Raw genomic sequence first — 13,106 nt, 5'->3', positions numbered from 1 at the left:
ATTTTCGATTATGTGATATTTGGGCCTTATTAGGTTAAAAATCCAATCGGCCGCAAACTGCCAAAATTGTATGGAAGAAGGTTAAGTGAAAACATGTAGGCACTTTCTCCTCCATTGGTCAGCTTTTGCAAGCCTGAAGTTGAAACAGCTCGGCAGTCATACCTTTGGCAAACCAAGAGACATAGCCGAAACTGACATTAACCGCCTCAACGAATTTGTGATTGGCTCAAAGCGCTTCGTCGATTTATAAGGGCTTCATGATCAATTTTATAAGAGTTATAGCTACTACAACGGTGCGGCTGTAAGCTGTCCAAGTGAAATTATTGTTAGCAGCGATCTTTTAACATAACCTAATCTAAACCTGGGCTTTATAATCAGTTAATTTCATTTAATATCAAGCAAAACTTTTTATACTCTCGCAACCTGTTGCTACAGAGTATAATAGTTTTGTTCACCTAACGGTTGTTTGTATCACCTAAAACTAATCGAGTTAGATATAGGGTTATATATATATAAATGATCAGGATGAAAAGACGAGTTGAAATGACGTGACTGTCTGTCCGTCCGTCCGTCTGTCCGTCCGTCTGTCCGTCCGTCCGTGCAAGCTCTAACTTGAGTAAAAATTGAGATATCTTTATGAAACTTGGTAGACATGTTTCATGGTACCGTGAGACGGTTGGTATTGCAGATGGGCATAATCGGACCACTGCCACGCCCACAAAACGCCATTAATCAAAAACAAATAACTTGCCATAACTAAGCTCCGCAATAAGATACAAGACTGTTATTTGGTACACAGGATCACATTAGGGAGGGGCATCTGCAGTTAAAATTTTTTTTAAAAAAGTGGGCGTGGTCCCGCCTCTAATAGGTTTAATGTGCATATCTCCTAAACCGCTAATGCTATAATAACAAAATTCACTGGAAGCAAATATTTTTAGCACTTCTATTGACGGTGTGAAAATAGTTGAAATCGGGTGGCAACTCCGCCCACTCCCCATATAACGGTACTGTTAAAAACTACTAAAAGCGCGATAAATCAAGCACTAAATACGCCAGAGTCATTAAATTTTATCTCTGGGATGGTATGAGATGACTTTATAGGAACCGCGTTCAAAATTAGACAGTGGGCGTGGCACAGCCCACTTTTAGTTGAAAACCCATATCTTGAGATCTGCTTAACCGATTTCAACCAAATTCGGTGCATAACGTTCTTTTCATGTTTATATGTCACAGTGCAAAAATGGGCGAAATCGGACTACAACCACGCCTACTTTCCATATAACACCATTTTAAATTCCATCTGATTATTTCACTTTCCACTATGCAAATCAGGCAACAATGACTGTATCGGGATAAAACTTTGCGTGAATAATGCGATTAAAGTATGCCACCTTGTGGCCAAAAATTGTCTAAATCGAACCAAAACTGTTTAAGCCCCTAAGTACTAAATATGTGGACCCCAGTGCCTATAGTTGACCTTCTACCGAAAATATCAGCCAATCCACAAAGAAATCTCAAACGAGTATACTATTTGACTTTGCGAGAGTATAAAATGTTCGGTTACATCCGAACTTAGCCCTTCCTTACTTGTTATTATTAAAGCTACACATTTTTTTCGATTTTTTTTTTGAACTTTTACTGTAAGAAATGTTAACGTATATTTTAGTAAATATTTATATAGTATCGCTATAGCATATAGCAGAGCAACTTTTTTATTTGACGTAATATCTTCACGAAATTTAGCATAAGTTCTTTTCTTAGGCAACCATGCAATCTCCGAAGAAATTGTTTAGATCGGATCACTATAGCAAATTGCTGCCATACAAACTGAACAATTGGAATCAAGTACTTGTATGGGAAACTTTATTATTTGACGAGGTATCTTCACGAAATTTGGCGTGATCAGATCACCATATCATATAGCTACCTTGCGAACTTGAACGATCCGAATCAAGTTCTGTGAATGTTATGAAATTTTTATTTTCATCCTTGGAGGGTAAAATTTATAAACTAGGTGTACTTAACTTGTGAGATAAAGCAGTATGGGACTAGTTCAGAGGAAAGTGGGTAGGCTTAATTCTAAAATTTGGAAAAACACTTAAAAGTAGAGAAAGTGAATAAAACCAAAAAAGTGTTCAGATTCCAGATCAGATTAAGCGCCGATGAGAATGATTATGGTTAAATCCGTCTGCATGCTATGGTTGAGGAGTACATGTGGCATGAATATATATTATATGTGGTTCAAGTTTCCTATAGAACTCTAAAAAATGGTTGGTGTGCCATAGCATTTATTCATAAGACGATATAAGTAAAATTTTTATCTTTGATAATCGTTTAATGTCAAAAAAAAACTCATATGTTGCATTCTCACTTAAAAATCCGTATATTTTAAGTCCCTTCACACCATTACAACCGATTTTTTCCCCAACCCATAGACATATACTAAAGACTAGCAGAATTTAACTCAACGAGCTACCATTTCATGACGTTTAAATTTGAAGGTTATGTGGTAGTCGATTTTTTTTTTGTGTTATCTTTTATTTATTTTCCATTTGTTGACCTTTCATTGCGAAATGCTGTGGCAACTTACCAATTGCGCAATAATGTGCAAATGAATCAACAAAAAATATGAATTTATGATTTTCATGCTCATTTCCTAGATGAAGCAATTGTCATTGCAAATACATTGCATGACTCACAACTCATACAACGGCTCATTGTAGCCGCGGCGCTGCATTTGGCATTTTGCTGTTTGTTGTCCTTCAAAATTATTATCGCAATATGGAGGCGTTGCAGTTACAGTTGCACAGTTGCAATAATAAATGATGTCGCTGCGTTTGTGCCACACAAAGGGGCGCACGCCAGCAACAATGCCCCACTAGCCAATTGCTGCATAATTTACTTGCGATTGCAATTGCAATTGCGATTTCAATTGCTGAAATAATATTGCTGCATAAATGAAGTTGATGGCTACGTAGCGGAAACAATTAAAATCATTAAACAGCAGAAGCAACACGCAAACAGTTAACTTATGTTTTGTTGCGACATAAATGCCATTGGGAGAGAGACGAATTGATTATTTGCCATTGAATGCTGCTGATTCAGTATTAGCAGTAGACATATGCACTCTATACATATCGGTGCTGATACATATCGGTGCTCGTATATAGTGTTGTACAAATCTTGCACAGAGTTGCATTTTACAACCGCTAAATATTTTTGTGCGAATTTAGCGTAAGCTTCGTTCAAGATAAATATTCAAATATGAATGTTCTTTTAAAATAAATATTTTTAGCGCATAAATTTTGAAATTTTTTTTTGCTTAAATAGCCGTCAACTTTGATAAATTAAAATATTATGTAATTAATTAAAATTTTCTACGCTGTTTTTAACTCAGTTAGCAACTTTCGCAAGCCTGCAATTTATAGATTTTTTCTCATTTATTTTCAATAATACATTTCTGCCAATTCGAGTTAATTGTGCGTAAAAAATTAATTTAATTCCCTTAAATTGGTTGTTTGCTTGCTGTTAACGATAAGTGCTGCGGTTTTGTATTTAAAATTTCTTTACCGTATTTACACTTGAGTGGTTGCATCGAGCACATGCGCTGGCTTAATGGAACTTGGTAGCCATTCACACTCAATTTACAAGGCATTTACAATTTCATTAAAACAGGTATCTATACTAGGGGGGAGCGAAAAAACAATTTTTTTTTTGCTTAGCCTGAGGGTAAAATCTTTAGATTATAAAAAAAAAAATTTTTGGATAAAAAAAATTTTTTCCTAACATCTAGAGGCGGTCCGGTCCGGTCAGTTGTAAAGCAAATTTTCGAGTTAAAATTTTTATTTCGTAAAATTTTTTTGATAAGTGTTCTAGAAGCTGTGGAGAGTCCTCTTTCTGGCCAATTAAAAGTTATCAACTTAAAAAAAGTTTTTGTGGTCATTATTGGAGTAAAAATAAATTTTGAGTCAAAAACCGTACATTCGGTAATTTTTATATTAATGTAAAGAGTTTTAACCAAAAATAATTTTTTCTTGTCCAAAAAAAATTTTAACTCGAAATTTACTTTAAAACTGACTATGCCGGCCGCCTCTAGATGTTAAAAAAATTTTTTTTGTTAAAAAATTTTTTATAATGTACAGATTTTACCCTCAGGCTAAGCAAACAAAAAATGTTTTTTTTTTCGCTCCACCCTAATCTATACATAACTTGTTAATACCACATTCAGCATAATCTTAACTACAGCTCGACTGTTATCCCTGTTTGTTATCTGTTATGACATATATTATATTGGCTTCTGGCTGTGAAGGTAAATGTCGGAAAGAGATTGTGTCAGCATTAATTATATAAGTGGCATTAAGTGTATAAATAAATATATATTGTTGGTTTTCCGGGTTAGTATTTTTCTGATAAAATTCAAGTATTTTGTATTCTTATTTTTTCGTGATAAGATTATTGGCGTAAGAGTAGTACTTGATTCACAATTAATGTTCATCGCATATGAGTGGTTGCGTACTTGTACATGAGTGTATGTCTGCAGAAACTCAAACTGTCTGACTTATAGATTATGACGGTTTCAAATCTTTGCATTTCTGCCTTCTTCAAATATATTTTAGCTTTGTTGGTGTAAAACTGTGTAGAAGTTCATGGACAATTGTAAATAAGCTTTATAAACCGTATCCTTACATTACCTACGAGTATGTTCTGCTAAATTACATTACATTTTAATTTTTTTATGCAGAATATAAAGGAACAATTTTATTTTTGCCTTGGTTTTCGCAAAATATTTTCAATAAAATATACAATATACAAACAGCTTCTCAAAAGCACTTTTGATCGTTTATAACTTTGTTTTGACTTTATAAACTTATTTATCAGTATCAAGTCGAAAATTGCATAATGAACTGCGGAGTGCTCCTAAAAACTTTCCCGAAACCATAAAATGAGATTTGTATGAACATATGTTACAATATAATTGTTCCAAATTAGGGTATTAAAAATTTCTTCCATATTTAAGCAGTGTGCATACTGAGGATTTTTATTACCTTGATAAAAATATTGCGTTGATCTTTTTACTGTGATCCATAGGACTGTTTTTTAGTACTCTAAAAGCTCTAAGAATATAACTTTTGGTTCTTTTTCATTATTTGTAGTTGCTGCCATAATATTTCTTATTATGTAGATAGTTGGTATTAATGATTATTACGAAATTTTATAACCTGAACAGCTAGTTACAAAGTTTGTAACATCCAGAAGAAAACGTCGGAGACCCTATAAAATATGCACATTTATAAATTTAGATTTAGCCATGTCCGTATATATGCGAACTAGTTTCTCAGTTTTTGAGACACCGACCTGAAATTTTGCACACGTCCTTTTTTTACCAAGATATCTGTATCGCCCAACTATAGCATATAGCTGTCATACGCACTGACCGATCCAATTTAAATACATGTATAAAAAACTTTTATTTGACAAGGTATCGTCACAATATTCGACAAAGAATATTATTTAAGGCATCTCTACAATCTCCGAACATATTGTGCAGATCGAATCACCATAGCATATAGCTGTTATTAAACTGGCCGAAAAAAATCAGGATATCGATATTTGTATACCCTTTGTGCTATAAAAATTCACTTGTGAAGGGTATTATATCTTCGTTGCCGCCGAAATTAGCGTTTTTTCTTGTTCTATAATACTCTGGACTCGGCAGATATTCAGCTATTGGAGAACGTTGTAAAGAGTTTACTCTTAAGTGTTGGGAGCCAGAGCTTTAGTGGTAGTACGAAATACGTCGCTTAAGAGCTTTCAGTTTCAAGATGAGCTTCTCAATATATTTCTGACATATGGAATCTTCACTTAAAAAATGATTTTAGAGGTAGCTTAAAAATCGTAGGTTTTTGGAAATTGACCATGTCTAACAAATAAGCGCTCTGTATTGACAGAAACTAAAAAAGCTACCAGAAAGGCGCTCTTTATTGCAAGTTTAAGTAGTTTGCTACCAGAAGCTAAAAAAAATTACCAGAAAGATTCTTCTTATTGCAAATTTAAGTGGTTTGCTATCAGAAACTAAAAAAAAAAAAAAACTTCCAGAAAGACTCTACTTATTGCAAATTTAAGTAGTTTGCTATCAAAAACGGAAGAAATGTCATAGGTTTTAAGACAACTGCTTTGTGCAACCTATTTTAAAATTACTCAAGTGCCACTTACCGACAGCTGTGCCGCAAATAAAAGTCTTTAAGCCATAAACATAGATACTGTTACAAACGATAAATATGTATTTATGTGTGTGTTTGTGCGAATTGCAATCATAAAATGTGCGAACATTTAAAATTATTGTATTACGAAAATCACTTGCTGAGCGGAGCCTGCATGCGGCGATTTAAAGAAGTGTGAGAGACAATTAATGTAACTCGACAGCGTTGCAGACAATAACAGGAAATACGATTACGCTTCCGGAGCAAAGTGCAGCGAAGAATAGGAAGGATCATATGAATGTAATGCAATAGTGGCGGTGTCAGCTGCTTGACTTCGGTTTGAGCATGTGTGAGCGTGTGCGTTAAGTTGATTTGTATGAGTGCATGCTCGCTAAAGCATGCGCTTGCATTGCTGTGTGTGTATATGTAGTATACTTGTGTGTGTATATGTGTAGTGCAAAGTTCAACATTGCCGTTGTCATTTTGTTTTTCTGTCGGTTTGGTAAATCAGCAGGTCTCCCAGCATGTGGCAACGCAATAAAAAGGGATAACATAAGGCAGCTGCATGAGCACAGCGCCGCCATGAGTGCAATATGAGCCGAAGCGCTTGCTTTTTGAAGTTGCACATTAGAAAGGGGCAGCGCTTTATGCTTAGCAGCGAGTTAGTGGCTTATAAGCCAGCGTAAAGCATATTTATCAAGTTTTCGCGTTGGGAAATAACAAATTTCAAAAAAATACACTCTTCTACTGAGTACTTCGTGCAGCACTTCTTTACGTGCAACCAGAAATATTTTATTCACATAAACTATACTTTCCTCTTAGTCCCAGAAATCCCTTAGACGTAAACAAAACTTATTACTGAAACACTTTACCGCCGGCATTCGCATAACTTGCCCCCCCCACAACGTCTTGGTAGAACTGTTACATCACGTAGAAATTAAAATTCCAGCAGCAAACGTTGCAGTGACTTTGATTTCGCGGCAGACATAAGCGAAGCAAAAAGAGACGCATGGACGCGATGTCGATAACATTGAAAACCGCCGGAAACTGCAATGAAAGTGCAGCCAAAGGAAAATGAAAAACTAATAAAAGAAGCGCAAAAAACGAAGCCAACAACTGAAAACTTCAATCGAAGAACAACGCCCTGCAACATAATGAACTGCAAAAAGTCAGTGCGCGGTAGCAATCAGGCGGCAAACCTGCAGGCAGACTTACAAATACCTACACATACATACATACATATGCTTGTAATATAGTAAATTCCGCGTGGCAATTTCGCGCACTCCGCACCGCGTGGCAATTTCAAAGGCAACGCAAATGTGCAACCAGAAAAAGCATTGCACTTCATTGCTGCGAGCAGCAACACAAAAGCGCTCAACATTTGCCGATAAGAAATGAAGTCGTTAAGTAAAAACGACGCAGCAAGTGCGGCCAACGGTGGCGGGTAACGGTGTAGTAGAGCGTAAAAGCGTAAAGTAGCGTGGGAGTAAAAAATCAAAAAAAAGAGAGAAGAATCTTTAAAGGTCACTGCAAAAGTACAACGAAGCGCAGCGTAAGGAGCGGAAGGTAACTACCATCAAAGTGGAGTGTTAATGAAAAAGTGGCAAATGGCATTGCTGTTTGTGGCAGGTGCTAATGAGTAGACGACGAAATGAATGCGTCAAGAGTGAACAAAAGGCATTTAATGGAAAAGGTGGTGAAGATATTTAAAGAGAGAGATTGGTTGTTAACAATTTTTGGTTAATTAAAGCAGCAAATTGTGGTGAGAGCCTTATTGGTATAAAATAAACTTCTGAAAATATTTAGAAATGCATTTTCACAGAGTTGTTATCAGTGAGGATCAATGATCATTCATTTCTTCATAGTAAAAACACAAACTGTTTTGAACTAAACAATGATAATTTAAGCTTGCATTAAAATATGAAAACATTTATTTTCTGTAATCTAAGAAATAACTTAAGATCTTTTAATGATGCACGCGAATTAACTTGAAACGAGAGAATGTTCGTTGTACGCTCAGCAGCACGATGAGATTAATAGGGATCAATATAAACTACTTGGTAAAGTCATGAACTCCGTAAAACCTTAAGTTATTTCCGGATAATTCGCTTAAATGTTCTGCTGTCGGACGTATTCGAAAACTCATTGATCCAAATATGCGACTGAGCCAACCTTTTGTTGCCAGACGAGCTGCAGGTTGATCATCCTTGTCTAACATTTTATATATGAGACCCTATTAAAATAGAGCACTTGTAATTTAAGTAAATATTGGGTCCAATGATCCACAGAATGCTTGATTTGTTGAGCTGTTGAGATCGTTGTTCCGTTTCACAATCAGTACAAAAGGGAATAGTGTTGACAACTTATTTTTCAGTGTGAGTGTGATTTCAAGAACAAAAGCTGTTATACATTTTTTTTCTCTAATATTCGACTTACATATATTTTAGTTCTCTCTCTTTTTCAATCTCTCTTATTACAACATATTTCTAACAATTGTCTCTTTATTTCCCTCAGCAAATTTAATTGGCATCGATACAATACATCAGCAGACGCTTTCCGGTCAGGAGATGGACCAACTAAATGAGCATCAGCTGGATAAAGTCGCTAATAATGTGAGCGTTTTCTATCGTGTGACACCGCGTCATAAACTGGCGATCGTAAAATCCCTACAACGTACGGGAAATATTGTCGGCATGACTGGAGATGGTGTAAACGATGGTGTCGCTTTGAAGAAGGCGGACATCGGTATAGCTATGGGCAAGAATGGCACGGATGTGTGCAAAGAAGCAGCTGATATGATACTAGTCAATGATGATTTCCACACTATAATGTGAGTAAACTTGTTTCTACTATAGTTATTATACATTGCAAATTATAAAAGATCATTTTCATTGCCAAAATTATTCCTGCACTTATACAGCTCCTAATTTTCATTGACCCAAACCTTTTTGAAACTATTTTCTGTTTTGAAACATTATACCCTTGTCACATTATGCCTCTCCTCTCACCATTTACACATTCAACATCGCATCTCAACTCATGAAACTGCTTGACACTATAGCTGTATGTTATTTCTGACAATTCTCTCTTCTCATCTCGAATTCTTAGTGCCGCCATCGAGGAAGGTAAGGCAATCTTCTACAACATTCGCAATTTCGTACGCTTTCAACTGAGCACCTCGATCGCCGCTCTCTCACTGATCGCGCTCGCTACACTTATGGGTATCGCTAATCCACTAAATGCTATGCAAATTCTTTGGATCAATATTATTATGGATGGACCACCAGCGCAATCGCTCGGCGTCGAACCGGTGGATCACGACGTACTCAAGCAGAAACCACGTAATGTCAAACAACCGATGATAACGAAATCAGTGATCGTAAATGTGTTGTTGAGCGCCAGCATTATAGTGCTCGGCACGTTATGGGTATTTCAGCGTGAAATGGCCGATGGCACGATGGGAAAAACGAAGCGTGATACGACCATGACTTTTACATGTTTCGTCTTTTTCGATATGTTCAATGCACTGGCGAGTCGTTCTGCAACGAAGAGTGTCTTCAAGATTGGCTTGTGCACGAACAAGATGTTCCTACTTGCTGTTGGTTTCTCGATTATAGGCCAAATGTTGGTCATCTATTTCCCACCACTACAAATGGTATTCCAAACGGAAGCGCTCTCTGCCTACGATATACTCTTTTTAGTTTCGCTCACCTCATCGGTATTGATCGTGGCGGAGATTAAAAAGTGGTTCGAACGCACGATGGAGCGTAAGATGTACAAGACACGCTCCGAATTGGATTTCGTATGACAAAAAGCAAGCGCTGGAAGAAAATCGTCAAACGTAAAGAATGATTAAGCTTAGCAAAATACACACAAACCACAAACAAACAACACGTAGCAAGGAGTATGAGGAGTATGACATGGAGTGAACGAACTTAGGCGGGCGAATGACGAATGGATTGCCGTAATGGAATTGCGGTTAGAAGCGTAAAAGTAAAAAAAAAAAAACGAAAACCACAAAAAAAATCGAAAATGTTTAGGGTACACTGGGCGTAATTTTAAGAGAAAGCAAGAGAGCAACATGAAGTAAAACGAAAGAGAGCAAAACTAATACAATACATTACTTTTAATGTCTCTTTAACTTTGTATGGTTTACTTTTCGTTGTAATTAGTTGGTATTTAAACGCATTAAGCGATTTGACTAAGTTAGATAGCGAAAATGGTGAGCGAGTTGAAGAAAGGATGCACGTGAATATGCTTAAAGTGCTGTGGTGTTTTTAACGAAAAAATATTGAACGTGACAAACAGAGTAGTGCAATTGGTAATATAATGAGGAGCAATGGTTGAAAGTTGTGGATCCTACTAAAATAATCTTATTTAATAATATTTACAGAAAATTATTTCTAATAGTTTGTTATGAACGTTTTGTTTAAATGTTGAGAGCAGATTTTAATTTTCATACAAAATTTTTTATATAGTTAGTGTAGCTGTAACTTTTTGAAACTGTTTCACAACAATGTTGCTAGGAGATATTTGTAACTCAAGTCCACTTTGGCTATTTAGAATCAACTAAATTATTCTGATCAGCTGATTAGAGGCTCGAAATTATATATTTTCTCACCAATAGTTTACATTCACAAGCTAGAGGATCTACTTAAAATAATGCAAGTCGGCTTGCCTTAATCACGACCAATTAAGTTCTTCTGACTAGCGCATTCGAGACTCGAAGTTATATTTTGTCTTAAATATTAGCCTTTAATTACAAGTTTTACATCCAGCTAGAGCGAATGCTCAGTTTTTTTCTTAGCAATAAAAATATTTACTTTAGCTTAGCAATTTGAGCTGTCTTTAAATATTATCATAAATATCTATTTTTCAATTTCCATAGCTTGAAGACAGTAAATATTGTAAGATTTCACTAGTAATGTTGCGCAATACTGTTACCTAGGCGATGTAGCAATAATATGTTGAATTAGTTCAAATCGACTTGAGTTAATGTGAAACATTTGAGTTATTTTTACAAACATGTTCGAGACTCGAAATTTATAATTTGTATTGCCACACGATACTCGAAATTGTAATTTATTTTACCAAACGAGACTCAAATTTGTTAGTTGTTTAACCATAGAAACGGTAGCTTAAAAGCAGGATTGACCAGATTTATATTAAAAATGTTGCGCAACAATGTTGCTGAAAGTGACTTTTCGTTTTAATATTTTTCAGAAATTTCACTGGTTTTCGAAATATTTTAGTTTTTTTTGTTAATTTTTTGATGTAGTTGACTTGTTTTTTTTCGTTTAATTTTGTTTGGAAAACTAAATGAACAATTTGTTTTTGTTCCTTTAAATTTTTTGTCGTTCTATTACGTTGTTAATTTTTTGCCCTCTGACACAACTATTTGGTATTTGTTTTAAATATTTTTTTTTAAGCTCTCACATCCTTATTTGCTCGTTTACATATAGTTTTGTATTAAATTTGTATTGAATTATAATTTAACTATATAATTTAATGTATTGTGTATAATTTTAACTATTTTTTCTTGGTAATTCTTGTATTAATTGCTTGCTTGGAATAATTATAATGTTAAATGCAAAGCTGAAATACAGGGAGTAATTTAATATAGAGTTAGTTTATTTTTTTTTTTTAATTATAAATTTTAAATTTTTTTTAATTATAAATTTTAAAACTTTTTTAACTTATAAATTTTACATTATTTTATATTATAATAAATTATAGTTTTTTTTTTAGTTATAATAGTCATAGTTTCAATTTGTACAGCAGTAATGTTTCAGCACTTGCTTAGTGCCCTATTACTGTTAATAGTATTTGCAGCTCAGCAAAATTTTTGCTTAAAACTCTTAAACTTCAACTTATTGCGTACTATTTGTTCCTTTTGTTCTTCTAAGCAGAAAACTTTTGTATTGAAATAAAGCTTTACGGATTCCAAGTTACTTTGAACATTCGAATATGTATCTACTATACTATATAGATATATACTGCTTAGTTCTAATATTTTAGTTTTAAATTTTCACATCTTTGCTAGCGTTAGGGAAACACTATAACTGTAATTTTAATCACGCGTGTGTATATATTTTGCACAGTTTTCGAAAAGAGCTCTACTTATTATTTCATATTTTTTAATTATTGTGATATTAAATTAAGTGCTCGAGTTTGTCGTTTTGTAAATTACTTTATTGCTTTGAAAAAAAAAAAAATAATAATAAACTTTCAGTTGCTCTTTGTTTTGATTTAAATTTAAGAAAACTTTATTTTTAAATTAATTTTTAGTTTATATATTGATGTATAGTAAATTTAGTTGCTTTAGTTTGGTTTGAAATATAAAATAAATTTATTTAAAGCCTCGATTGTTACTGTTTATTTATTTTTTGTATTTTTTTAAAATATTTTTATATATTTTGTTTTATTTCATTATTGAAAGCAATACTATTATTCTTCTTTATTCTCTGTATATCGTTCAGTGAGTAATTAGCAAGGAGCCTTAAAGTTGTTAAGTGGCAACTCTAAACTCTGAGTATAACTGATATTGCACTACTCTCAACGAAGAACTGTGTGGAAAATGCGTGGAAATAATCAAATCAAAAAACGCATACACTCTAACACAAAATAATTGCCCATCAAACCTATAGCATTTCTAATAAGCGTTTTCAAATTATTCAAAAAGTTACAAGTGCATAAATAAATGCAAAAATTACCAAAAATTTACCAAACCTAGTCAAGAAACCCCTGAAACATTTTTTGTTGAACCAATTTGGTCAGTCAACCGGCAGATGATTGTGCTTCGATGTGTTGGTATGCGTGTGCGTGCGTGCGTTCGTAGTAATTGCAAGCGAATAAAATTCTATAATTAAAAAAAAACAACAAAATTTGATGATTTAAAAAAAA

At 34.3% G+C, this 13,106-nt stretch overlaps 1 protein-coding gene across 4 annotated transcripts in view; it reads left to right on the top strand.

The window, feature by feature from the left end:
• Positions 1 to 12,565, top strand: part of SPoCk (secretory pathway calcium atpase) — a 119,591-nt gene extending 107,026 nt beyond the window's left edge. For all 4 annotated transcript variants that reach the window (XM_036360918.2, XM_014230855.3, XM_036360921.2 and 1 more), the window contains exons 3-4: positions 8,718 to 9,033; positions 9,312 to 12,565. In XM_036360918.2, the coding sequence (XP_036216811.2) occupies positions 8,718 to 9,033; positions 9,312 to 10,011 (1,016 nt within the window). In that variant the 3' untranslated portion in view covers positions 10,012 to 12,565. The remainder of the gene's footprint in view (positions 1 to 8,717; positions 9,034 to 9,311) is intronic.
• Positions 12,566 to 13,106: the final 541 nt, after the last annotated feature.

Source organism: Bactrocera oleae, chromosome 6 (assembly GCF_042242935.1).
Source record: "Bactrocera oleae isolate idBacOlea1 chromosome 6, idBacOlea1, whole genome shotgun sequence".
NCBI classification, from domain to species: Eukaryota; Metazoa; Arthropoda; class Insecta; order Diptera; family Tephritidae; genus Bactrocera; species Bactrocera oleae.
This window is presented reverse-complemented; position numbering and strand designations above follow the sequence as displayed.